The sequence below is a fragment of the Oreochromis aureus genome, linkage group 13 (assembly GCF_013358895.1).
Source record: "Oreochromis aureus strain Israel breed Guangdong linkage group 13, ZZ_aureus, whole genome shotgun sequence".
NCBI classification, from domain to species: Eukaryota; Metazoa; Chordata; class Actinopteri; order Cichliformes; family Cichlidae; genus Oreochromis; species Oreochromis aureus.
The window spans coordinates 17,501,384-17,529,164 of NC_052954.1; the positions used below are offsets into that span (position 1 = coordinate 17,501,384).

The 27,781-nt window shown below is 40.4% G+C and overlaps 2 protein-coding genes across 2 annotated transcripts in view; one reads left to right on the top strand and one right to left on the bottom strand.

The window, feature by feature from the left end:
- Positions 1 to 15,870: 15,870 nt before the first annotated feature.
- On the bottom strand, positions 15,871 to 21,917 carry slc25a28 (solute carrier family 25 member 28). The gene is made up of 4 exons (XM_031758748.2): positions 21,383 to 21,917; positions 18,871 to 19,099; positions 18,038 to 18,094; positions 15,871 to 17,650 (listed from the first exon to the last, which is right to left on the bottom strand). The coding sequence occupies exons 1-4, from the start codon at positions 21,725 to 21,727 to the stop codon at positions 17,100 to 17,102; spliced, it is 1,182 nt and encodes a 393-aa protein (XP_031614608.1). The 5' UTR covers positions 21,728 to 21,917; the 3' UTR covers positions 15,871 to 17,099.
- Positions 21,918 to 25,615: 3,698 nt separating this feature from the next.
- Positions 25,616 to 27,781, top strand: part of pyroxd2 (pyridine nucleotide-disulphide oxidoreductase domain 2) — a 13,219-nt gene continuing 11,053 nt past the window's right edge. Inside the window, exons 1-3 of the mRNA XM_039622188.1 lie at positions 25,616 to 25,762; positions 26,104 to 26,123; positions 26,224 to 26,317. Coding sequence (XP_039478122.1) covers positions 25,639 to 25,762; positions 26,104 to 26,123; positions 26,224 to 26,317 — 238 coding nt within the window. The 5' untranslated portion in view covers positions 25,616 to 25,638. The remainder of the gene's footprint in view (positions 25,763 to 26,103; positions 26,124 to 26,223; positions 26,318 to 27,781) is intronic.

Genomic DNA, 27,781 nt, shown 5'->3' on the forward strand with positions numbered 1-27,781 from the left:
TGTCTTTGAATCGTGCCAAGAGGAAACCCATGCAGGCTCAGGGAGAACATGCAAACATGCAAAAAGGTGTGAGAGTGCTAACCACTGCATCACCATGCCAGTCAACATAATTCCTAGCATGGATTTAGCTCGGTGCCTCATCATAACAACAATGCCAGTAAATTTTTATGTGGTATAAAAATGCCATATCGTGACATCATTGGTATTGTACTGCCATGTCCTAGCGCACGCAACACTGAGATAAGCTCGGGCATGTCTGAGAGCAGGAGCCGTATGTCACCACCATTAATGATTTATCACCCAAAAACGAAGCTACAAACTTTAACAAAGCACAGAATTTGGCAAAGCATAGGAAAAAAATTCTCCTGCTTAAGGTGGGCAAAATAAACGTTTCATCATTTGAGGCAAAAACACACGGTTGATTACGACCAGGCTATGAAAAAGGAGAAAATTACTGATAATGGTTACATGGTGGAAAACCAGAGCTTTAAGCAGCTTGTTGAAAAACTTAACCCAAGATACAAGTTGCCAGGTAGAAAATATTTTTTCAGTTTTATGACAATATTGTGCAGCTCCTGAAGAGTTGCAAGGTTCAGTTGATTTAGTTATTGTTAAACTAAAGTGCTGTACGGTTATTTCATACTTTTACTTCAAATTCCCAGAGAAAACACTTAGCTAGGCTAGTTTTGTGCTCACAGTTGACTCATACTGTGTCCCTGGATATAATTCTATGTTACTATTATTGCACTGCAATGCTGCTTCTGCTGCTGCTGCTGCTGGCACCTTATTTCAACAGATTTGCACTTAACGTAGGAAGTGTCATCAATGACAGTAGCTCTTTGTAAAAGGATACAAAATGCCTTTCCTTTGATAGCACAAAAATGTTATTTCAAATTTTCTTGTAATACTGTGATCTAATCTTGAGGCTATATCACCCACTCCTATGTGGATTTCCCAAAAAATGTGGAGGCTAGCTCCAAGTATTCATAGACTGCTGTGGTAATGCTAACTGGGCTGTGGATGCTTTAACTGGATTTGGAGATCTACAAAAACAGCTGTCTATGAACTGAAGCTGCTAGCAGTCTTTGTGGTACTTTCGGAGCATTTTAAGGCTTTTACTGCGAACAGCGTAGTACATTAAGTTCATTTCTAGTCATTTGTTAATTAGTAGTTTTTGTGTGAATTAATTTCCAGGTGTCTGAATGTGTGTAGTGACCCATGCAAAAGCTTGCCCTGAGCATAATGATAGTACTTAAACTACTACTGTAGCTGATTCCCATTTTTACATACAGTCTATTATAGCAACATACATCAGTGTTTTAAACACAAAGCCTTGCTTGAGTGGAGCAACTGGCATCTCATTTTAGTATTTTTCACACAAAATGCAATGATTTCCTAATGGACAATCCCACTGCTCTTATTTTGAGTGTTCACTTATTATTAACCAGCTACCCCGAGCCCTCACTATATGTTTTTCCTACCAGCCTGCGTGCTATCAAGGAGCTCTTCCATGTCACTCATCTGTTTCTTCAGAGAGGATCTGGTGTCTGACGACTCTGCAGTTGGTGTTGGCAGCTGGTGTCGGTAGTCCTTGTTCTACTCTGGAGAGGCTTTTCAGTTCATTTATTTACGTAGCACCAAATCACAACAACAGACAACTCAAAGCCCTTAATGCTGTGAGTTAAAGACCATAAATTATTAGAGCAAAAACCCCAACAGTCTGATGATCCCCTATGAGAAAGCACAAGGTGACGGTGGGAAGGTAGAACTCCCGTTTAATAGAAAAAAACAAAGAAATCCTTTGGCAGAACAAGACTCCTATTGATTGTATACATGCACATTCTGACCTAAACAGATCTATAAAGAGGTGTGGGATGGCAGCCATTGGTAACAGCACATTGGTTATCCAATGCAAGCATCTTAGATCTCATAATTCTAATATAATACTGAAACTGGATGTGATGAGCAAGGGTTAGATCTGGCTAAGAAACTGAGGAACCCAGTGCACTCACATGGTAGAGACTTGTCAGCAGTTCAAGAGGGAAGAGCTGAAGTTCATCTGTGGGATGAGAATCACTGGAAAGGCAGCTGGTTACATTGCGCAGTTATTTCTTTTAAATTATCTGATGGCGTAAATATAGAGATCTCTGCAAGGATTTTAACCCCCACTCCAGATGATTGTGGCCTAAGTAGCAATTAGTGCATGCTCTACTAAGATAACCATAACATAGGCATTGCTTACTTAGTATCACTTTAAACACCGTCATTGACAGAATGTGCAGTTGACACCTAAGAGTTTACCCAACAGGTAGCATCAAATTAAGAATTTTTCGCTCACCGTCAGCTATTGAGCTTCATAACTGTCATTATGGCATCTGTAAAACACAGCTCATTACATTAATGACTCCTTTTACTGCTCCACCTCTAAAATCATATACTGGGGAGTTTAAAAAAACTAGCACTCCTTTGTCATTATCTGATAGCTATTTGATTTGTAACCATCGCACCAGCTTCACTATTATCACCAAAGTTCAACAATTGTTTAGAAGTGCTTGCCACCGTTTTCTGGGTAGGTCAGATGTTCTGTGGATAAGAAACTCAAACTCGTTCCAGGTACGAGTTCCGGAAACAACATCTCTTATCCGTTCTTTATTATCACTGCAGTGATTCACTCTAAGGTCACATCCTTTATCACTTCTTTAAGAGCATTTATGCCCGGGAATGTGCTCCAGCCAGTAGTCCGCTGAGCTGTGAAACATTACTCTAAATGCGATGCTTAAGTATATAAACATTTTGAGTTGTGCTTTGTTTTTGTGTCTCCTCGCGAGCACGCCCGGAGACAGCAGAGAGAGAGTGAAAGAAAGGGAAGAGACGGCCAGACAGCGGTGCAGAAGAACGTGTTTGTCCGCCTCTTTGAACAATCACTCGCACCAGCTCCCACAACTTAACAGAGTATTAATAGCAGATTTAAATAACACTCAATAATGGCGGTGGAAACAGGTAATTACCTGCTGTCTTTTATGTTGCAGAGGAATGCCTTGAGGGTGGGGCTGCCTCTGTAGTGTGCAACACAGGAATGGCAGTCCTCACCTAATCCATGCTTGGCTGCGTTTTTAAGATACAGATCTATTGACAGAGCATTCTCACAAGGCTCCTGAGCAGCAATTATACATGCATTTCCGATGCACCTATTGCAATAGGAATTATTTTCTTAAGGGCCTTGTTGATTTCACAATACCACGGTCACATAACGGCTGCTGGCACTGAGACTTCTCGGTGAAATGGATGGATTTAGAGCTCACGCCACACTGAGACTGGGAGAGGCTGCCCTCTCACGAGTGTGCCAGTTGTTGATTGTACCGTCAGAGACAGCCAAATGTCTTTTTCTGCTTTGGGAAGAAAATGGAGCAGTAGTGAGGGGCTGTTAATGCGCTGCCCCCCAGGAGGCGCAGGGCAGGACTCAGGAAAGAGAGGGGTCATGGTTAATCCCCGAGTATAAAGACGGATCTGCTTCCCTTTGACCTGGTCTCTGTCTTTCTCTTCCTCTCTCTTTCTCTCTTACACACACACACACACACACACACACACACACACACACACACACACACACACACACACACACACACACACACACACACACACACACACACACGGAGCAAATAATCCCACCCAGAGGACTCCTCAGGCTTGTCCCAGAAACTATTAGCAGATAGCATCAGTGCAAGTAGGAATGTAAACATTTACAGTAAAGCCAAAAGACATCAGCTACCCCAGGGGAAGGCCCATCCATCATAGGGCAACCACATCAGCACTCACAGGCCTCGTGGTTTCAAAAAGAATTAGATATGACACCTTTCTGCACAATTTGATCAGATTCCACATAATCAGCCCTCATTGTTCCTCTGGCATGCTGGTAAGTTCGTTATGTTACGTGATCACGCAGCAGCGTAAGAAAGTGAGATGTTTTGATGCATGCTAAATCATCCAGGTAAGGAAATCCCAAAAAGTTGATTCTGTTCAAATCGCTACGTCCAGATGAACAGAATCAGCGTTTTGGGAAGAAGGTGACATGTTTTGTTTTTCTTACCAACATTTGGCATTTTATGAAAATGTGCTCTCTTTTTTTGTTTAATTTTATCAGGGATATTTTGTGTGTTAGGAACTGTAGTTACCCCACCGCTGTGTTTGTATGAGTGGGGACAGAGGTCATGGCAGGGATTAGAAAGGATACAGAGATGAGCCCACCCAGATCTTATAAAGAGCAGGGCCGTATTTAAGGAAGTAGGTCTAGTCTTTATTGTTTGTGTGTGTTTCTACATGTATGTGTGTGTTTGTGTGTGCTGTGTCCATTAGGAACAGACACAGATAGGGATGAGGGTCTGAGAGTTAAGTAGGAGTGCAAAGGTAAAGCTCGTGAGAAAGCAGGAAGTACCATAAATGGATTTGCCCCTCAGCACCTCTCAGTTGTATTTATGTTTCTATGAACAGATTAAATATATATTGTTTACGTATTTAGATATGAAGTGCTATTACATGATGAGTAACAAATAATAAAACAGATAAAAATCATTTTGGAATATTAGCCTGAACGTGCAGAAAACACAGCTGTCTCTAAATAAGTCTCTGCAGAAACAGCACGTCTGTCAGCTGTTGATAGCGAGTATGTGTTGAGCCCTTCTGTCCATAGATGGACAGGAAGTCTTTCAAGCTGCAACATTTCCTTCCTTTGACTCCTCTCCGCTCTCATGTCTCCCACGCACATGCTCAGACACACAGCAACTCCCCCAGAGCCAGCCAGAAGAATCCAAATGTTTTAATTAGCGGTGATAAGCAGAGACAAGCAAAGCATTGAACAGCTCTGACACACACATACACAGTCGTCTCCTATCAGCGAGTTGATAAAGGAGCTACTCGGGCTCCACTTATGGCCTCTCAAGCTTCCCTCCTCCTCCACTTCCTGGTCTACACCTCCAGGATGTTAACGTTTTGCGGGGCCAGGTGTCATCGCTTAGATATCATCAGCCCACCAATTAAAGCGCAACTTTCCATTGTCCATTTTCTCGCGGGCAATTTAGATTGAGTCTTGTTTATTCTGTTTTCTCTCTTTATCATTTAAGCTGAGTTTTTCCTCTCTTTTTTCACTGTCATCACTAACTTATAAATATTACTGAGGCCATTGAGTCAAGGTGAGGGAAAAAAAGCAAAAAGAGAAAAAAATTCCTAACCTTGAATAGCCACACATACAAGCCTTACTTCCCACCTAACAAACACCAACGAATGCAATGTAAATTAGCCAGATCCTGCCTGGAGCTGTTTGCCAGAGAGTGAGAAAAGAAAAAAAAAATTTTTGGACATGAGCTGAGACAAAATTTATGATTGTCACCTGTCCTGTAACAATATCTTCCAAGTGCAACACCACAAATCAGAAAGGAAAACTATAAAATGACAATAGCTGTCACTGGAGTTGTTTTAGACAAGAGTGTGAATAAAACTTTTGAAATGGTTTGAGAGCTTCCTGTGAATAAATGAATAGCTTGTAGTTTTTGCCAGACCAGTTTGTGCTGACTAGAGCTGGAAGGCATAACAGTTAAGCTTATTTGACAGGAAGCAAAAGCAGCTTTCTTTTCAAGATCAAGTTCAAAGGGCAAGAGCGTTGTTTCTTCCTCCGTGTCCCTGACTGCACCTGTGTTGCTTCCACACACACACACACACACACACACACACACACACACACACACACACACACATGCAAGGAATATTGTCCACACTGTTTTCCCCTCGCTGACAGACAACTTCAGTTTTGGTCTAAGTTTGCATGCATTAGCTGTTGATGTATCTTTGTACTTGCACATCTGTTGTGCAGCGGAAATTTTTAATTGTGCAGGTGTTTTTCCGAAATGTTTCCGAGATGGTTTTATGACCTCGACTACCTTTTATTCACAGAATGTGTCACAACATTCAAGGCAGAGGGAAGGTCTGAGGAGAAAGAGTGCTAGACACCTGCAATGATCTGTAACAATGCTGCAGTTCATCAGACCCTGCCAAGGCTTCGCTCCCAAAGGCCCAAGGGTTTGCGCGTGCACGTGTGTGTGCGTGTGTGCGTGCGTGTGTGCGTGTTAGCCCTTTGCTTTGATCATGAAAGTAGCATGGCAGAGTAGGTTTTTAATTGGTGGATTCCTCCTGAGGCAAAAAATACATTTCCATCTTTAAACAAAGAACTGTTCCACAAAGCCTCGTTAGCTCTTTTATAGGCCATTGAATTCATTTTTTTGATAACACATCTTGGCTTTGTTGCTCATTTTTAAAATATCAGCATCCATGTTGTAGGAGGATTACCCGCCTCTCCTTATTCTGGCCCATTAGCACTGGCATTTTACTATACTGTAAACACTTGGCTTTATCAAGGAGCTTTGTATTCAGTGCAAGTCTTGCATGTTGTTCTTTTATTGCACGACAAGTGAAAAGGATCCTGTTTCAAACTAACACGCACGCCAAAGCCGCCCACAACGTCGCCGCGTTGCTTGTGTCTTTACATCCCTGAGTATGAATGCTCAGAATCAAAACAGCTGGTGTGTCTTTATCTCCAGCCTTCTCCCACAGAGTTACAGAGTTACTGTATGTGCGAGCATGTGTAAGCATTTTATTGCGTTTCACTGATCATCTTGTATCCTTGGCAGTGGTGGGAAAATGTTTCCTCCCCTACTTGTTCTCTTAAGTGATGACAGGAGCTGTGTCTCCCCCATATCACAATTCTTTATAGCACGCGCGCACACACACACACACACACACACACACACACACACACACACACACACACACACACACACACACACACACACTATGGGAGACATTCAAGTCACAACTGGCACAGCAAGTTGGTGATCTGTGAGCTATTTTAGTTGATATTTTGTTTGTTTGTGCTTCATAATTCACCCCGATGTTGCCATCTTTGGAGTCATGTCTGAGTTAACAAGAAACAGCCAGAAACCATTTGTCACTTGTCTCTAAAGGTTGAAAGTGGTATGCTCGGAACTTTGTGAGAACATCTAAAAAGAGGCGAGACGAAAAATGTCTGTTCTCATGGATTTATTCCAGGAATGATTTTGTGTTTAAAGAATCCTTTTTTTTTTCATTGTATTTTCATGTGTAAACACAAAAAACCTCAATATTCCAGCTGGAGTTTTCTTAAAGAAATTTGAAAACTGTTGCACAAAACTTATAGGGGTTTCTGAATGCTATTAACTACCGGTGAATGTGGGTCTTACTAAACAAGACAAAGTTGATCAGACAAACGTGGGCAGCATTTAAAGTGTTTTATCATTTTCTTTGGAGCACAGAAAATACTGGAGACCAGCTTAGAGCTGATTTGTAGAGCCTTCTCCGTAGGGATGTGTCAGTTTGGAGCTTCATATTATGGACTTTGAATGAAAAGACTGCAGGCCCTGTGACAGACTGGCGACCTGTCCAGGGTGTACCCTGCCTCTCGCCCTAAGACAGCTGGGATAAGCGAATGGATGGATGGATGGATGGATGGATGGATGGAGACTGGCTGCAGTGACTTCTCTTAACCCTATTTCCGACCCTACCTCGCGTTAACCTTAACCCAAATTGAGCCTCACCTTAAAGCATGTCTTGACTGTAAAATGCAGTTATTTATGCAAAATGAATGTGTAATCCATTGGATTTTGTCCCATAGTGCTGTGTGTGCCCAAATTACCAAACGCAGAACATACAAGAACCTCGTGGAAAAACTTTTTCAGCACTGCGAATCATCTTCCATTCAAAGAATTAAAACACCACCTTGTAATCTGGCAGTTTAAAGACAAACGAGTGTGTGCCATCTTTTAGTTTAACTGTCTTTAATAAATTCGTCACATGTCCTTTTAGGATTCATTTTAGTATTCCTGCTGACTGAGAGCTATGATTGACATTTTGTCTGTTACACTTACTGTCTTGTCTGTTTATTCTCTTATTATAAGAATAAACGGACACTTCATACTGCTGTGTTTGCCATTAAGGTGTTAAACTAATGAAAGGCAACACCCTGCACAGCTCGCTTCATAGGTCTGGATTCAACTCTAATCTGCACCTCTGTGCTTCACACCTCATCCAATCCAAACCAAACACCAACATGACACCTTTAGATACAGCCTGTTGTTTGTACCAAAATGCAGTTTTGAGTATTTTAGCTGATGTCACAAAATATTTTTAATTAATAAGGTTAATGAGGTTTTAAATATCAGAATTTGAAATCACCTGGTCCCTAACGAGCTTCAAAATTACTTCAGTAAAACCTGATATCAACAACACATGACATACTATACTGTGTCATTATTTGTGTAACACAACCAAAACCACAATACAGAAACTGTGTGTGGGAAAACTATGTTCACTCCATACTTCAGTAGCTTGCAGAACTGAATTTAGAAGCAATAACTCAGAGTAACTGTTTTGTGCATGACTTTATCAGCCTCTCACATTGTTGTAAAGAATTTTCTTCATTACAATGTTGTTTCATGTAAATGAGGTTTGCATTTTATTATTATTGTTATTATTTATTTATTTATTTGTTATTTTTATGCACAACTCTGTGAAGGCTCCTTTTCACTCATTGTTTGAGGACTACTTTGGATTAGTTCTCTTCTTTTTCAGCCATTCTGTTGCTGCTATGTGGGAGATCATTGTGCATACTTTAGCGTACAGAGGAGTTCATGTTAGACTCAATAAGTGCAAGCTGCCCAGGTCCTGTGGTTACAAAACAAACTCAAGTCATCAGGCTGTATCGATCATTTCTAATATTACTGTTATAAACTTTGACATTTAACATACTAACTGAATCCTATAGAGTCTAATATGAAGGTTTTGGTTCTTTAGCAGTTTCTCTAAGAATATTGGAGTCTGACCTTGGAATGAATTTGCTAGAAAGTCCGCTCCTGGGAAGACTGCCTTCCTCTTGTAAATAATCTTTCTTGTTGTAGAATGACGGACTTCAAATTTGGAAAGTTTGGAAAGGGCCTTTATAATGTTTCCTTAGATGTGCAAGAACAACTGGTTCACTGTGTCATCACCCACCTGAATGCTCCAGACCAGCAAACTGCCACAAACCTCTCTGTTTAATGAAGTGCTCACACTTGCTGATGATCAGTTAATCAAGTGCATTTGATTAGCTGCTACTTATCCAGTAAGGAGGTGCTTGGTTTTTCACACACTACTTCAGCATTTTGGCTTCATTTTATCAGATATATATTTACACAGTGTGAAATGTAATGTGTTGAGTTCATGTTTGTCTTATTTTCTGACCTGCTAGGGACTAGATGATGATTTTTAAACCTTAGGACTAAAAGATGGGTTGCTTTCTTTGTCTTGTGACTTTATTTTTACACTCATGTGGATTTAAATTCTGAGACTGAGGGGTGGGGGTTAATGCTTCAGCATCACTTTAGCAAATGAATTAGATTATGAAACTCCGGTTAGCACTCTACTAGACCCGTGGATATAAAACAAGAGATAACATCTCAATTCATGGCTGCAAAGTGATTTCAGGTTTTACAGAAAGCCAGTAAATAAAACAATCTAAACAAATTATGCCGGCCATAAATGGATATCACATGATCTTTTATTCACTAACACCAATTATGTTAGCTCCTTTCTGCTTTACCGGCTTCTCCTCCTCTCTTGGCTCCTTGCCTTCCCTGCAAATCTGCCTAGAGCTGGAGAGACTGCAGCAGCCAAGGGGATTACAGCAACAGCTCCTTTATCCAGCAGCACCCCCAAGGAGCGTGAGATCACAAACTTTATGTGTCTGTGTGTATCCCAGCGAATTAGATGAAGAGACCGTAATCACACCTCATTTATTATCTGCTGGCAAGTGTGGAATAAAGTGGACATTATGGCATAATCCTGTATCACCCTGTAATTCATGCTGAGTGGTCCAGTTGCGATTTAGCTTAAAATATGGAGAGAGATCTGACAAGAGAAACAACCAAAGAGCAATACAGGGGGAGAGAAGGCTACTAAGCTACTAAGGAAGAAATCTTGTAGGGGACCTGAGTCCTTCAGGCGTTCACACTCCTAATACCCTTGTTGTGTGTTACTGTGTGTGTAAAAACACCGCTCCACAGGTGCTTGCTGTAAGGGGCTTTGACTGCAGGCTTGAGTTTCCAAAACATGGACTTACGCTAATGTGCAAGGGAGGTTATGTATACCAGCCCTTCAGCATTTTGTAAGCATCTTTTTCACCAGTCACTATGGTGAATTATTGTAATAGAAACACAACTGCATGAATGTGTGTGTGTGTCTGCCTTATTGTCAAAGCAGTCGTGCAAGATGTCCGTAAAGCAGAGATAATATTCAGTGGAGAAAGTACTCCAGGTTTGTTTTAGGGCACAGCAGCTACTGAGCCACACACTTACACATTATACCTAACACACACACACACACACACACACACACACACACACACACACACACACACACACACACACACACACACACACACACACACATACATATACACATACACCCACTGGGTAAACACCTCGGCTTAATTATGACTGAAAGTGAAAAGGGCGTAGCACTATAGCTTCTTTTATCTCTGTGTATCTATATAAATGGGTCATTGTAAATGTAATTTGCGCTGTTTGTGGTGTATGACTGCTGTAATAGGTAATACCATATTAATTATGATATTGGTACCCTATATTATCAGAATGACAGTGCTCTAATTAGAGGCTTGGCGCTGTAAACGTTTAAATGTTTGACAGTTTGAGTAACTTGCCAAACATGTCTTTCTAAGTCAGGTTATGCAGCGTTTCGTTTCTCACTACCATCTTTGGCTCAGCAATTTTATTAGAGCTCAGTCTCACCATAAAACCGGCCTGTGAATGAAAGTACGAGTCACAAGTTTGAACACAACTTTTTATTTTAGGTTTTTGCATTATTTTTAGTTTCTGCACTGAATAAAAATGCTGAACATGCAGAAAGTGTAAAAAGTAGCTTGAATTACAGTCACTGGACACTTCATTAGGTACACCTCTCTAGCACATTGAGCTTTGTTTGCCGTCAGAACACTTTAATTCTTCGTGGCATAGATTCCACAAGGTGTCGGAAACTTTCCTCAGAGATTTTTGTGTTTATTGAAATGACAGCATTACACAGTTACTGCAGATTTGTTGCACATCCATTGCATGAATCTCTTGTTTCACCACATCCCAGAGGTGCTCTATTTGATTGGTTTGGAGGCCAATTGATTGCAAAGGGATAGACACAGTCACCAGAAAAACTCAGGTACTGCATTTAAACAATGCTCAGTTGGTTCTAAGGGTCTCAAAGTGCGCAAAGAAAATATCCTCCACACTAACTACCACCACCCTGATCTACTGATAGAAGCCAAGATAGATCAATGCCTTCATGTGGTTTACACTAAATTCTGACCTGACCATCTGAATGCTGCAGCATAATTGAGACTCATCGGACCAGAGAGCCATTTTTTCAATATGAAGCTTAAACATAAGTTCAGTAGTGAATATTTGTATTCACTCATTTGCCCACTCTCCTGGTTGTTCAGGCTGCTAGTCTGTTCTTTATATCATTTGCACATGCCCACGCTGTCAAACTCAATACTGACATCACTATTCATTAGCTGCATCTTCCTTCTGCAATAGAATCAGCATCTGAACTTCTATTATCCCATTTTGATGAGTCTGTGCAAATCGTAGCCTTAGTTTCCTGCTCTTAGCTGACGAGAGTGACACCTAGTGTGGTCTTCTGCTGCTTCTCGGTTCGACATGTTTGTGTTCCAAGATGCTCTTCTGTAACTTGAGTTAGTGTTGTCTCCCTTTCAACTCAAAGGAGTCTGACCAGTCGACTCTGACCTCTGACATCAACAAGTCATTTTCATCCAGAGTACTGCTGCTTTTTGGCTATTTTCTCAGACCACCTCATCAACAACCATTCCACACACTGAAATCACCTTTCTTCTTCATTCTGATGTTTAGTCTGAAGTTCAACAAGTTCCCATGCGATTCAAAAATGAGATATTTGCAATGACAACCTAATAAGGTACCGACGCATTTAGTAGGTAAAAAATGAAAATGATGTGTGTTTTTCCAAGTAGCCACCTTTTGAGAGTTTTGCGCAGGCTTGATGTTTTCTCAACCACCTTCATGATGTCATCAACAGGAATGTATTTCCCAGCAGTCTTGAATGAGTTCACACATACAATGAGCACTTATTTTTCCTGCACACTCATCCCAATCCTCCATCAGCTGGGTTTAGGTTGGATGACTGTGGAGACCAGCAGCATCCATCCACCATTACACCTCCTCCTCCATGCACCATGATGAAAACCACATATGCAGATACCATCAGTTCACATTCTCTGCCTCATCTGGACACACTGGATACTGGTTAAAAGAAAATAATGACACATTTCCATTCCTTGTGTTTTTTGCTTAAAGAAGTCCTCTTTTTCTTATTGGTCTCTTATTAGACTGCTTGCTTTTTGAACTCTAGGAAGCACTGACGGGGGTTTCAATCTGAGGTGCCATTACCTTCCAATATAAAACTATAACTAACATCCTTGGTGCCACAGAGGTAACTATTTTTTAAGTAATTTTGCACTGTTTTGTTTATTTGCCGTGCTGTTCTTGTCATAACATGGATTCAAATATGTTTGCACTACCTTGCCGTAATACAGTTTATGTATTATGTTTATGTTTAGTGCTGAAATGCTATCTCAAATTCTGCCTTATCAGAATGAATAAGTTACTTACATGGCAAAATATTAACCTGCTTTCATCTAGACAGAATTTTCAGATCTCTGCAAAACTCTTAAGTCATCTTCCCTAAAAACACATTTTTGCACAATGATTCGCTTGCGGTGCCGAACGAGGCAGAGGTTAAACTGCGCAGATTTCTTAAATCCAACAACTCACAATTGTTTACACTTGTTGCTAATGATGTGACGATACAAATATAAGCCAGTTCAGAGTGCTCAGTCTGGAAGGGTGTGTTGAAACTTGAAACCAGCAGTGAATGGAAACAATCCGAGAGGCAGACGAGGAAGACAAGGAAGAGGAAGAAGATCCAGAACAGTAATATACGATTACATTGGAGCAAGTGCTGTGGATAATGTTTTTTGCTATATGTAACGACAGCCCATATGAAAGCAAACTGAAGAAATGTAGAGAATGAGACATGATTTATTTATTAAAATGTCCCCTTTCATATATTTCTTACACAAAATAATGGCTACTTTCAAAATTATAATATGAGACATGAGATTGACAGTATAGATAATAGTAAACATTAACTACATGTTACATTCTTGAGTAAAACACAGGCTCATGTTTGGCAACCTTATGAAGCTGATTAATATAATGTCAAGAGTGGGAAAACAGTGGTTTCTTCTTAGCTTACTTTATTGTGCTTTACCATATTTCACTTAGAAAAGAAGAGAAGAGAAGAGAAGAGACATTGCAGTCTTCCACATATTATTCAGGCATATAATGGATTAATGTCATATAAATATACATAGTACCATACTCCATTTATCTTCATTGAAGCGCACATATGCACACACACAAATATAGTAAGAAAGAGACAGGCAAATGACCAGACTAAATAGTTTACTCCTTTCAGACTGCTGAGATTTGGAGCAGACATGCTTATTCACACAGAGAGAGGGAAGGAGATACAAGTAGACCATTTTAGCAGGATAAGCTATGGCAGACCACACATACTGTGGACTGTACATGCATGCAGACATAGTGGGAGAGCCTGAGCAACAGAAACAGTTCATTAACACTCCCTGTTTGAACAGGTGTCTGCCTGACTAACATGTTTATGTGTGTGTGTGTGTGTGTGTGTGTGTGTGTGTGTGTGTGTGTGTGTGTGTGTGTGTGTAGAGTCTGAGGTGGGGGAGCTGTCACTCATCACCAAGTGCTAAGCCTGCTACTCTAAAATGCATGCGTCCAAATGCTGTTTTCTAACTACAGGATTTTGGTGTTTATCTAGCGTTTGTTTCATATCGGTACAAAAGAGCAATAATGGGACCAAGTCAAGCAATTTTACATCAAAAGACTGCCGATCATTAAAAGTCTGCAAGTGTAAGTAAATATCCATTCACAGCTTCTTCCGGGTGCAGACATGCATCCTCGTCACAGTCTGCAGATTTACCTTACCCTTTTTAACCTGATTGATCAACAGCAAAGTTGAAGATGTTTGCTGATTGGATATACTTCTGATTAATTCAGCTGATGCTATGTTGTGATGTCAAACTGACACTTCTACAAAAATCTCTTAATAGGTGTTAAAAGAGCAGTCACAAGTCTGAGTTTCCGGTTTGTATTTGTAATGTACATGAATTACTCACAGGAATGCACTCACATGAGTTATGTACTTATATAGTATATAATTTTCATATATGGTTTAATCCAAAAGCAAACGAATTAATGGAAAAAATATGGAATTTCAGACATTATGATTTATGAGTAACTAATCATATTCATTTCTTTTTTTGTTGTTGTCTGTGGTTCATGAGAAAACTAAGAACTGAACTATATTGTATTTGTTAATATTTTTACTTTCATGACAAAATTATTAAAACTAGTCCATCAGGATTACAACGCTTGAAAATGACAGAATAAACATTCACTGCTTCAGATTTTTTTTCTAGCTTGTTGCATAAATTGTAGACTTGACACTGAAGACATGTGAATATGATGAATAACTCCTGAGTCATGATGACTGATGTACCTTTGTTTCATTAATACATATATCTGTCTTGAAGCACAGCATGCATGACATACGGTTATTTATTGAGTTTTTTTCCCCAGCTTTTACGCTGATGTCTTCTTTAAACTATGTAATTAAAGTTTACAGTAAAATGTTTCTTTTTGAAAATATTAACTCAAAATCTGATGTTCGCGTCTGTGTCAGATTTTAAAAATGGACGCTACTTCAACATAGACTCCTGCATAATCAATATGATCCATCTCTGAAGTCTTCACCATTTACCCTTTTATTTATAGATTTTTTTCTTCCAAATTCCAAATCTTCACTCTTCCAGCAGTTTGAATTCAGCCAGTGTGTTCACAAGTTCAAGTTGCGCTTTCAGTTTTGAGGGGGTCAAAGTTGAAATGTGCACCTGTGCTCAAGACAAAACAACTGTACCTGCCCTGGATGAAAAGTAAATACCTGCAAACACACACAAACTTACCATGTGTTTCTGACAGCACAGATGTGGCTGCAGGCTTCGCCTCCCTTTTGATCCGCCCCGTTCTATGCTTTCTGCTCTAAAGGGAAACAAACGCTTTGGATCTTTTATACAGAGTAAAACGGCAATTGTTACTTTTTTGACTGGTGAATTTGCAAGAGCGTTTTAAGTCTGGGGTGTCAAATATATCGCCCAGAGGCCAGAAATGGCTCCACCGAAGTGTCCGATCTGGCCCAACAGATGGCTCCATAAAGTATGTAAGCTTCAGAGGAGCAGGGCACCAAGCATTGTGTTACAAGTTGTTAAGAATACATTCACGAGAGCTTTCCAGTTACTTATGAGTTCTTACTGATAAGAACATTAGCTATGGGCTGCCATACCACAATAAAAGAAGGTGAATGGAGCCCTACCACCATGTTCTCTCTCAGTGTTTTTTTTTGTTAATAAATGCCTCATTTATTGGTTTTATGTAAGGACTTCACTGCTCCAACCCACTTAACATAAAAGTGGGCTGTGTGTGGTCCGTGAATATGAGCTTCACACCTTTGTATTGAGTTATTCTCTTGCAAAGCGTGCACACACACACACACACACACACACACACACACACACACACACACACACACACACACACACACAGAAAAAATAAAACATTTAAAGAAAGTTGGGCTCCCCACCTTTTAATAGCAGTGAATAGAGCCCGACTGCTGGGTCTTTATTCCACAAGTGCAATTCAGTGTCAGAAACAATCAGACATCAATCAATAAGAATGACAGCTTGCATTAAAGTGTATTCAGTGAGGGTACAGATGTATAACTAGCCTCTTGAGACTCTTTTGGATACAGCATAATGTACACCTTTTCTGTTGAGCACAAACAATGAAGCTCTGTTGTTTACAAGACTGTTAGTGCCAGCTGATGCACATAAAAGTCTTCTTCTTCTTCTTTTTTAAAGCTGTTCTCTGCCAAACAGGTAGACTGTGACTAACCACAGAATTGGGGAAAGTAATAATATATGTTCTGGAAATAAAATAAGATTTTAGTTTTTTTGGTCATTTTGATAACTTATTAAATACACAATTCTGACACCTGGGAGGATCTAAAAGTTTATATTTTTTTCCCAGTTAAATCATAAGCAACTGCGTTAAACACTGATATTTGAAAAAACTAAACAAAGTAGATTAATTATTTTTAATTAGTTTGCCTGCAAAAAAAAAAAAAAAGGGCTGCCTCAATCTGTCGAAACTAAGATGTTCTTTCCTAATCTGTGGAGTTGTCAACGTCTCAAGTTCATTTATAGGGAAAAAAATAGACTCTCTCAACTTGAGTTGCAGCTTTGGCCAAGTTTGATTTATTGTCTCAAGATTTCTGGACAGTGACACTTTTGAGGAAATAAATGTAGATGTTGTCGTTTTAAGTTGATTGCTTAAGATGCTGAATTAAGAACTGAACGCTCTGTCTGTTATGAGGGATCTGGATGACGAGTCAGTTACTTGCAAACAAACTTTGGATGGGAAAAATAAAAATCCAGTTCTAGGACAGCAAAGCTACAGAACTAAGAGAGGCAACAAAGTAACACTACTGCCCCCTGCTGACTATTCTTCCAGCTTATAACTCCTTACAGCCTCAGCTTCAAGAATCAGAGGATACTAGTTTGAAAACTTCTCCAGATCAGCTAGTTCTCTTTTACATCACGGTGTTGTCCTATGACTCAAACAATATCTATTCTCGAGTAGTAAAGAAATATATCTACCCAAACTGCTTTTGAGGATGTCTTTCTTATCTGCTATGTCTGAATGGGATTGGGACAACTGAAGTGGATTTTAGTGAGATACTATGTGCACATTAATATCTCCTCAGAGTAGATTAAACCACAGAGGCATCTACATCTCAGCTTCCATTTGTTGTGTTCTCCTCTTGTTGTGCTGGTGCTTGGTGAGTCCATACTTGAAGAACTCATAGACTGACCAGCTGATGGCCGTTGAGGGCATCTGGTAGATGACTCTCGCTTGGACTCCCTTGAAGAAGCCCCGCAGGCCGCCCAGCCTGTATACTGTCCGGAAGGCATGGGCCAGGCCTGAGATATGTCTGTGGGCTCCTTTGCCGGAAGTCAGGGAGCCGAGGGCTAGAGACTCCTGGGTGTTGAGCAGGGTCTTGCAGACGTCCAGAGGCGTGGTGGCTGCGGCTGCGATCGCTCCGGCCAAAGCCCCGGACAACATGTGTGATGAGGGATTGTACTGTCTGTGAGGGTTTAACAGCTCCTGAAGGTACTCGTAGGTCATGAAGTGGAGCGCCTGGAAGGGCACGTTCATGGTGAGCTGGGTGGTGTAGCTGCGGTAGAATGCAGTAGGGCCCTCTTTCTGCCACACTGCACGTACACAGTCCAACACGCCGCGATAGGGCGAGTTATACATCTGCATTCGCTGCTTCACAACTGAGGGAAACATGGGCAAAGGTGTCCAAAGATGGTAGTGCAAAGGTGGAAAGACAAGGGAAAAGAAAAGTTAGGAAACCATCACTTGCAGTAAAGCTATCCTTAAGAGAATAAACATATACAAAGACATAGTATGTAATTCCTCAGACAGCTGCAAGCCATCTAACAGCTGCACATGAGGGCTCAGACCAGTGTCCTTCTACTGACATGTTTGGGCAGGTGGACTACAGACAGCTGTGAAAGTGACTATGTGAAGCTACAGGGCTGAGGCCAACAGATAGTTGGCCCAGGTGTGGCACCTGTAGGTTTCCTTACTGAAACCCAAAACTGCTGTTTTGAAATAGAAAAAAAATATATACATCTTGACTCTCAAAATGCTGCCCTTACCTTCAGCTGGGTTCATGACTGCATCGTGAAGCAGTGTGGCCACACACCCAGCTGTTCCTGAAACAAACACACTTCGGAAGTCACTACACATTCAGATAACTACAGCAAAATAGGAAACTAGAAGAGACTGCAGACGAGAATTTTCACTTGCAACAGAACCCATCTGACCTCGGCACAGCTTATGCTTTTTCAAAATTCAAGCTCAGGAATTCACAGCCGAATTTCTGGAAATTCAATAAACTGCTGGTGTAAAAGAACATTTCTGACCATGGTTTGCAAAGCAAAACCTAAGTAAAGAGAGACACCTAGTGGATAAGCCTGCTTATTTCTCATTTGAGGGATTTAAATCAGAAGCCTAAGCTTAATAAAAGATGACTAACAGGAAAAAAAAAAAGAGCAGATGAGATGGGAGAAAGAGGACTTACCCAGCCTCCCATTAAACTGAAACAGAAGAAAGAGAGTGTAGGAAGAACAAGGTAATGGCTGACATTTTTTTTTTTAGTTGAGATGGCTTTGCTTTACCCGATCCACTATTTAACTTTCCTTGAAGCCACTGAGTGGCCGACAGCTGTCCCTGGCTTTTCTTTACAGTGTACAACTGTAGCTATGAAAAGCGTTTATCCGATTTGATGTCCTGCCAGGGGTTTTTTGGACTGGTCAGGCAGCACACAGATTAGGCTGAGTCAGCAGCTTCACAGAAGAGGGCATTTGGCAACAGGCTTTGAGTCGGGAAAGTCCTAAATATCAACCCGTTACAGTGATCTCATGGCTAAGATTGCTATACACGATCTATTCATTTATAACATAAACTGTGTATGGATGTTTTATGGTACCATTAGCCAAATGACTGTTAGCCCCTGGATGAATCACATCACTTAGAGTCTTTTTGAGTTTCTCATAGCTGGCAAAATACAAGGCATGGGCAGGACCCGCCCCAATAGCTGTTGCATTCAGGCCTCTCAATGGCCGCCAGATTCCCTCTGTGGCTACAATCCGGCGAAGAGCATCCATCACATTCCTGTAGCGGGCCGCAGGGTCGGGCTGAAGACTCTGCATTCGTGTCTGCGAAAGAGAGGGCATTCTAATGTAAAATAGAAACGTGAGCAGTGTGCCACTATCCTGTCCACTATTAACTTAGAACTAAGCGATATGTTTGCTGTGTTTGACCTGAATCTGATCTAAAAATAGGATAGAATGCATAATTGAACTTGTTCCATATGTCTGCCTAAGAAGACAATGAAGACAGCTCTGAATAGAATGCATTGTGAATGACGGGTTAAATGAGGGAAATGAGGTATTTGACATTGTGTGGGGTGTATCTTGGTGTACATGCATAAATGAATACAAGGAAGTATGCAGTTACAAGCTCCAGGGTCAAAGGGACATAAGCTGACTTCCTCTAAGCTTCTTTTCCCACTGACCCTGAAACACACCTTTCTCTTTTCCTCCTTGCACACGCTCACACGTACACACACAGGTGGATGATTGATTATATAGATACATTAAAAGACAAGAGCACACAATTAATGTTTAAGTCACCTGGTATTTGATATTTATAGAAGGCTGCATGAGTGGACTAGATGATTGTGTCTGTCTCCAAGGCACCAACAGCAACATAATCTCCTAAATACCAAACTTCCAGCTGAATGGACAAACTTAAACCCCACTGTGTCCATGCACAGCTCTGCGGAGCAATGCTATGAGCACACTGCATACAAAGTCAGTGCACACACTTGTAGTATTTTCATGGTATTGCAAAGAGAGGCTGAAATTACCTCAGTCACTCATTGTCATGATACATACACATGTGTGGAGTCCTCAGCAGCTGTAGGTTTGCTTTGTTTATCTATAGCCTGTGGTTATATAACTACAAAGCAATGACCTTTGTAATGCTATGCTGTAACAAGTCCATCCATTCTTTGAGGAAAAAAACAACAACAAAGGGTTGTTTTGGGTTTCATTTTTCATTGACTAGAGAGTCAAATACTCTAAAGTGTAGACTCTGACAGACTTGCAAATAAAGCACACTTCTTCAGAGCCGCAGCAAATTACTGGGATTTACGATACAAGAATGACTAAACGCCAGCCTATTCAGAACTTTATTTACAGTACTTAAGAGAAAGGCTTATGTGCGGGAGGGAAAGATTTTTTTTGGTATAGCTACTCTGCACAAATACAATTCTAATGCTAAATGCATCCTAAACACTACTTTTAAAAAAGTTTGATGTTTTTACGTCTAATATGTAAACAAATTCATGCTTCTACTAAGGGTGTCCAGGATTTAGTGTGCAGGTACTCCCTGACTGCACTTTCCTGCATTTCAATTAGCCAGATCTCATGTGTGACTTGGTTGGAAAAATGCTGAGCTACACTAGTTCCACAAAAGAAACTATATAAAAAAAAAAAAAATTAAAATAAAAATGGCCTCATCCGGGTTCAGGCCTGTAACTGGCATAAGTGCGCTACAGGTGAAAGACACGGATGAAGTGAGAGTGGCGATTTTCTGCCTGCCAAACACAGCTCAGTGTCCTGAGCCCACTTTGTGGCCGCCTTCCTCTTGGCTGTAACAATGACCTCTTTGGGCCAGTGTGACACCCCTCCCTACAAACTTTGACACAAAGTAAAACACATCTTGGTTCACTGAAGCTGCGTGATTCATGCAGTAAAAGATATTTTTTTGGGGGTGAGTGAGGGAGTTGTTCTGTTGCTCCAGGCAGCTTTTTCACTGGGTTTTCTGGGAAAGCAGCTGCTCCACTGTGGGGGGAGAAGGGGGCAAATTGTCTTCTATCTTGTAATAGTCAAAGCCGGAAGGGCGTAAGTTACAAGAGAGAACAACTTGTTTTTGTAAACACAGCGTACACATTTCATCCATTGTTATTTTTGGAATGGCTGACTCATTCTCTTTAACTTAACACCTCTTTAATTAAGCAAGTGGTTCCCCGTTTGCTCGCACAAACGTGCAGTTACGTAACATTACATCCGCTGAAACTCTTGACAGCAGACTGATTTGATAATTACGTTATTAGTTACACAAAGCTACTCCTTTTTGACTTGAATGGCGGCTAAACAACTTATTACGTTATTCGCACTAAGGTTGATGCTGTAACAGCATGCTAACAAATAAGCTAATACGGCTGTTAAACGCTAACTGAGCCGACTGACCTTGTCCTCATAGCAGCCAGCTCTGCAGCGTGTTTGGGTTAGCGAGCAAGCTAATGGGCTATGCTAATATGCGCGATGGCTACATGAATGGTAACCCCAGACCACACCAGGGACCACGGAGACGAAGCATTCAACAATCACAGAAAGTTGTGGTTTTGCTGGTTAGCCAGTGAGCCGTGCTACCTTAACACAGTCGATCGGGAACATGAGGCAGTGCTCCATTATCCCGGCCACAGCTCCAGCCAACATGTGGGTGCTAGTGGAAGCTCCCTGTGGCAAACCCTCATAGTCCGGTTCAGAGTCCTCTGACTGTGCATCTTGTGCACTGCGGATCAAATCAACAGTCTGTATTTCAGTTTCCCCTCCGATCCGGGGTGTCAGGCTTCCCACGATACTTTCTGAAACTCCCCAGAATCTGCCCCCAAGCCATCGAACTTCTGCCCCGGCAGAGGCTCCTGCAACCCCGGGATCATTCCCTGTGGTCTCCGCTGTCATCCGACGCCTCCTCACAAATCCATCTGTTTCCATGAGAAACGAGGGGATGTGGTAAGTCTTCTGGCTCGCGTGCACCGCTGGTCGTGGACCTTAAACTTTTACATTCCCTTGGGGAGCTTTTACGGTTACTTCCCTGCTACACCATTCCCTCCCCTCCTCTACCCCTGACAGCAGCGGGAGCCAGGAAAGGGAGGCCGTGACGGCAAATGCACAGCGAGCCCTACCACAGGCCGCGATGAGGAAACAATCTCTGATTGGTTATGATAGCCAAGTACTCCTCACACCATTGGATGATATCCATGCCCTTCATGATTGGATTTTGGTGAGCGTTTCAAATCCGGTCATGTGGCGTTTGACTTGAGGTGTTGCTACATGGTAGCTCATCTGTGAAAGCCATCAAAAGACCCGAAGGTCACTGTAGGCCAGCCTCAAAATGTCTTTTAGTGGCTGTGAGCAAACCAAGACACGCGTGATTACAAGATGAATGGGCCAGGGTCACTATTTCACAGTTTTTGTCGTCACTTTTGTTGCTGTCCTAGTGTGATTTGTGGTGTTGTCTAAAATCCAAACTGCAATCTGTGTTTCTTCTCTTTAAAAAAATTACTGGAAAACCTTTTGATAGAACACAAGAACATTTAGATCGGTATTATTTGCTAAATTGAAGAGACTGTGTATGTAATAACACTCGACATAAAGAGCTAAATAACAAGAATTGTGTTAAAAGTGCTTAAAAAATGTCCATGTGAGGCTCAGCCCACTAACACACACTAATCACTGATATATATATCATATTTTTTATTATATGATCATATTATGTAGAGCACATATCACTTAATTATATATTTTTTTGATGTCAAAATGTTATGTGTGAAATTTTCAACTTTGTCTACAGGAGTGTATGACTTCAGTGATGCAACAGAAAACAGACACATTACTTTACCACAATTAATTATTTAAAATCTACATTTATCCCATTCTATAGACATTGCTGCGAGCACAGGGATGCATTATGTTACAGACTTGTGGTGTGGAGTTGTGTGCAGCATGTAGGCTGTAGTGTCCATAACAGTAAATGCTGTGTAAACATCATAATGGTTTTATGCAAAACAGTAATACACATGAATAAGAAGCATTTTAATATGTTTTACTCAATTATATGTCCGATTTTAAAATAGACAATATTTAAGTACAAATAAATGGATATTCAGTAAACTTTCACTTATATATACTTGCTTTCCATTAAATATTGCTGTGGAAACGACCATCTTTTCCATTATTCCAAGATAATATCCAAACTGAGGCTGTGTTACTTAACATTTATTTGTATATCAAAATGAAGAAATTTGCCAAAAGTTTACAGTTTACAGGGTTTAACTGCAACAATTAGTAGTTGCAGATTAGTCATCTGTAGTGTCCATAACACTATTGAATGGTTCACAATTTCTTCATTCCATTTCACAAGATGATAAAGTTGCAAAAACAATTCATATGAGCATATAACAGATTTTTCTGGGGATAAACCTCAGCTTTTGAGCATTTGACTGTGGCCAACCTGAGGGAGAACAGCAATTTGACATTGTGATTTTCTTATTAGTTTTGTTTCCCTTTAATTCTGGACCATTATGTATGTAATAACGATTGATTGATTGATCGATCGATCAGTTTTTATGTCCAAAGTCTAAAGTAAGTAAGTTTGATTCTTCTAGCACATTCAAAAATGACTAAAGTGAAAACAGGGCTTTCCTTCTTTGAAAAATTACAAATTGTAAATTATTGACAGGGTAATAAAATATTTGTTATTGTCATACGACAAAGTTGATTCTGCTTTTCGTGTTCATTAACAGTGAACTTCATCATAAACATTAAAAGCATCTTTAATTTGATACATCAAGTAAAAGAACGTCATATATTCATTCTCCACCTTCATGGACTGCTTTGAGATTGAGACAGTAGTTTATGATTAAATTATTGTAAATGCTGAGAGCTCTAACATCTTCACTAGTGAACCACTCTGCCTGGAGGCACATGAATCACTTTTTTTTTTCCAGAAAATGGGCTAATTGTGTTTTGGTGCGGAGCTGTTATAGCATAATTGAATTTTCTCCTTTATTGCCTGGGAGAGCCTCTAAGGGCATCAGTGTTGAATTTCTGCCGACAAAGGGGAATGAAGTGTTAATTTCTGCTTACAAGAAGAAAATCTCTTGCCTTGATCTTCTGATCTAGTTAAGGTTGATTGGATGATTTACCGCAGACGTTCCTTAAAGGAAAACCAAGCAGACAGCATATCTGGATCATTTCTCTTCCATGAAACTAATGCTACTCTAATACACCGGGGGAGAGGCATGTTAGGTCTAGCGGGAAACTCTAGATCACCATAACACATCATTTCATTTCCCCTACCAAGAGAGTGCACAATCTATATAAACCTCAGGAATTATTTTACACTGTCTAAGCAAAACATAGTCAAAAATCAAAATTATATGGACAAGATGAGAAGATAACTTGCTTATATTCTGCTGTGTTTGGTTGTTTTTGTACCATTTAACACCCTCCCTTCCTTAGATCTCCTTTTCCTGCTCCATCTACTCCCTGGATTGTTTCACAGCATGATGCATGGCCTCTTATCTCATTAATGCAAGGTGAATGAACCACTAGGCCAACATGACATCCTCAACAGCAGCACTAGGAAACTATTCTGTGTTAAGAGCTCATCTTAAAGCTCTTAACGTGAGCCTGTACAGTGAGATAACTCAAATACAGCCACAAACCAGCCAAGACTGAAGGACACTTCTTGATTATCATACTTTTCATATTGAATTTTTAAATTAAATTAAATTAATACATTTATTTGCATTAACTTCTTTCAGCTTTTTACATACTAAAATAATTGATTTTTGCATATTCCCAAGTTCTGCCTGTCAGTAAGAATGAATCCAGGACTTTATTATTAATATTTTTTATTAAATTATTTATTTAAACTGGTTGTATTTGAGATCAAAATCTATTTTTCAAGAGAGACCTGTTTACAAAGAAACATATAGATAATAGATAATACATGATCACAAATTAAGAAAAACATTTGCAAGAGTAGTTTGCGATAAATGAACATAACCTTTAAAATATTCCAGTGAAATCAGACAATGTAGCTTCATAGTTTTGTTTGTTTGTTTGTTTTTAAGGTTATCAAGTTTATGGCCAGCAAAAACATTCAAAACAAATGAACCAGTGAATTAGAGGTAATGTCAATGTGTCCTGTGACTTGGCATTGAAAGTATGCTACTGTGTTTAAATTGAAGCAGGGAGCAGAGGCAAGATCCTTGTTTAAAAAAAATGATACAATGCTGCTCTTTTTAATTCGCTAGTGAGTCTCCCCACTTTTGAACTGTACATAAAGTACATACAGTGCATATTACCGATGCGCTGACGCGAACTGTGAACCTGATATTAATGGAACAACCCCGCCACCATGTGTTCACTTCCAGAATAACACCAACACGTCCTTGTTTGGTTTTCCTTTTTTTTAATCACTTTGGTCATTTTGTGACTTTAAATCGAATAAATATCCACATTAAAATTTATTTTTATCTATCCTTGTATTTCTGCTATGGGCGTAGCCAGTAGCAGGGCAGAAGAGGGATGTTTACTAAACTTTAACTGTAACAGCATAAACTGAAACGGCCCATAAGTGTATAAAAACTGCCGTATGTGACAAAAATGCCACATTAGTTATCTGTGCACAGTTCATGTGTCATTTCACTGCATCTGTTGTCAATACGTCAGAAGTGAACCATTATACATCATATAACTACTATAGTTCACTTCCATATCTCTGTATCTATTCCCGAACTGAAGAGGTCCATAAAGGGTCGCCTCCAGTATGAAACCCGGATCTACTTCACCATAAAAGTAGGAGGGGTTGAAGTGGAAGACTCCAAATTCCTGCCATGGCTACAGCAGCGTGGACTAACCGAGGGCGGAGGGCTGTGACCCTTGCGGGTACAGTGACAGGCTCCAGGTCAAGTCACACTGCTTTAAAATCAAATTACGACGCATTGGTCATCGGTGGAGGTGAGATTTGTGGACTGTAAGAAAGAAATGTAGAGAGCGACGTATACTGTAATAACGGGCGAAAACGATAAATCTGAGTTTGTAGGATTGTAGTATAAATAAGGTTATTTCGTAGTAAAATAAATATTGCATTCCAAGATAAGTGAATTCACTCCGTTTACGGCTGTGCATAGTTTAATCTTAATTATTCAACCTTGAACTCATTACTACAGGGCACCCTGTCTACACAAAATATTTTAAAAATCCTAATTATGGGACAACTTTTTGAAACTTCATGCAACGGAATCGTTTTTTTTTCTTTCTTTCTTTGTTTTAAATTGCGTATTTACATCTCTTTCTAGGACACAACGGACTGGTGGCAGTGAGTTTACATATTTACTTCCTAACACCTGCCTTTGCAGTAAGCTATTAAAAACCAAAGGTTTCAGCACTATGGTGATGTGTGCTTTGTGTGCCTGTAGGCTGCATATCTTCAGAAGGGAGGACTGCAGACAGCAGTGCTGGAGCGCAGACATGTGCTGGGAGGTGCAGCTGTTTCAGAGGAAATCTTCCCTGGTAGGATTGACTTCTAGCTCAATTAAATATGAAAAAGTATATATTTGTTTCTGCTTCTTACACTTAAAATTAATTAATTAATTTTTGGGTGCAAGAATTTACCCCACTGAAAAACTACAGTCACAGTGACATTGAACAGTCACACACTGATTTTTATGGAAACCATCTAATTATTTGAAGAAATACAAGTTTTCTCTTATTTGGGTGAACTCACACTTTACTGGTAATTGCTTTATTTAATATTTATTAAATGTGTGTTATGTCACGTACTCTTCTCATTCCTAGCATTTGTTTCGATGTCTCACTATGGGATGTGCCTTCCTGTGTATTCCTCAGAAGCATGTATCTCAGTCCACCAATCCTGATCGGCACCAACCTTTAAATAGCTTGTGTTATTATATAGGTGTTATTCAAAAACCTCTTCTCATTTCGGGCAACATCTCAACCTTCTAAGGCTAGCTACCTTAACTTTCCACAGACAGGAGTGTTAGCTAATTACCATAGCTGTTTTTGAAGACCTCCCGTTCAGCAGCAGAACCACCAAGGGCCTTCTTCCCTGGATTTTGAGGGCATAAAGAAGCATGGCCTACTCTGTATGCCCCACATGGAGCCGCTAGTTGCAGCCCACCTCCATTCATGGCTGGCTAAAGCCTCCTCCAGGAGCCCCATACTCCCATCGAAGGCAGACCGCTTTCAGTCCGTCGTGACCGAGAGGGCCTACAAAGCGGTGGCTTTTAGCGGTAATGGCACTGAATGTTTCCTCCATTCTAGTTTCCTACCAGGTAGCGCTGTGTGGGGACACGGCGACCTGGCCTGACCCAAATGTCTGGGAAGAAATTACTGTGATCACACATATTTCACTGTTAAGGGAAAATCCCAAACAGAAGTCTGCCAAGGTAAACAGAAACACAGTGAGACAATATAATCAATTACATGTACATGGGTGAACGTGTCGAGAGACAGTCACACAGTACACTTCTTTATTGCAGGTTATATAGGCATGGAGGCAGTCTCCGCCTGTTCTCAGAATATAGATTGCTTAACTGACAAATGCATATCTTGCTAAAACATTCTGTCCATACTATACTAAACGTCTGCTTAAGAGGAGCTTTCCGTTCTTCTTTACACAGGAACTTGTCTTCACAGGCATTTGATAAAGCATAGACAAGGCTTCATGTTTATCAGGGTGAATCGTCATTCAGAGTTTACACAATTACAAGCAAAGCATATTTGAAGAATAAACAAAATCTTTTCACATTTCCTCCTGTTGTTTAACTTTCACACTAGTTAAAACACCATTAGTTTATTATCTGTGCATGATTTCTTGCAGCTGCTTTTTAATCAGCACGTCATACATTGGTGTATCACAGCATTTCAGTGTCAGGGATTATCATCATCTTCGTCCATGGGCAGTGTCAGGTATGCCTGCACATGAACTGCAACAACTTTATTAATCATTGATTG

Bases quoted from the DNA above. Each gene is read 5' to 3' on its own strand.
- slc25a28 (XM_031758748.2), bottom strand. From the start codon at position 21,727: ATGGAAACAGATGGATTTGTGAGGAGGCGTCGGATGACAGCGGAGACC. The intron at 18,095-18,870 runs GTACCATAAAAC...TGTTTGTTTCAG, and splicing joins TAACAGTCATTTGGCTAATG to GAACAGCTGGGTGTGTGGCC. The intron at 17,651-18,037 runs GTAAGGGCAGCA...TGTTTCCCTCAG, and splicing joins AGTCATGAACCCAGCTGAAG to TTGTGAAGCAGCGAATGCAG.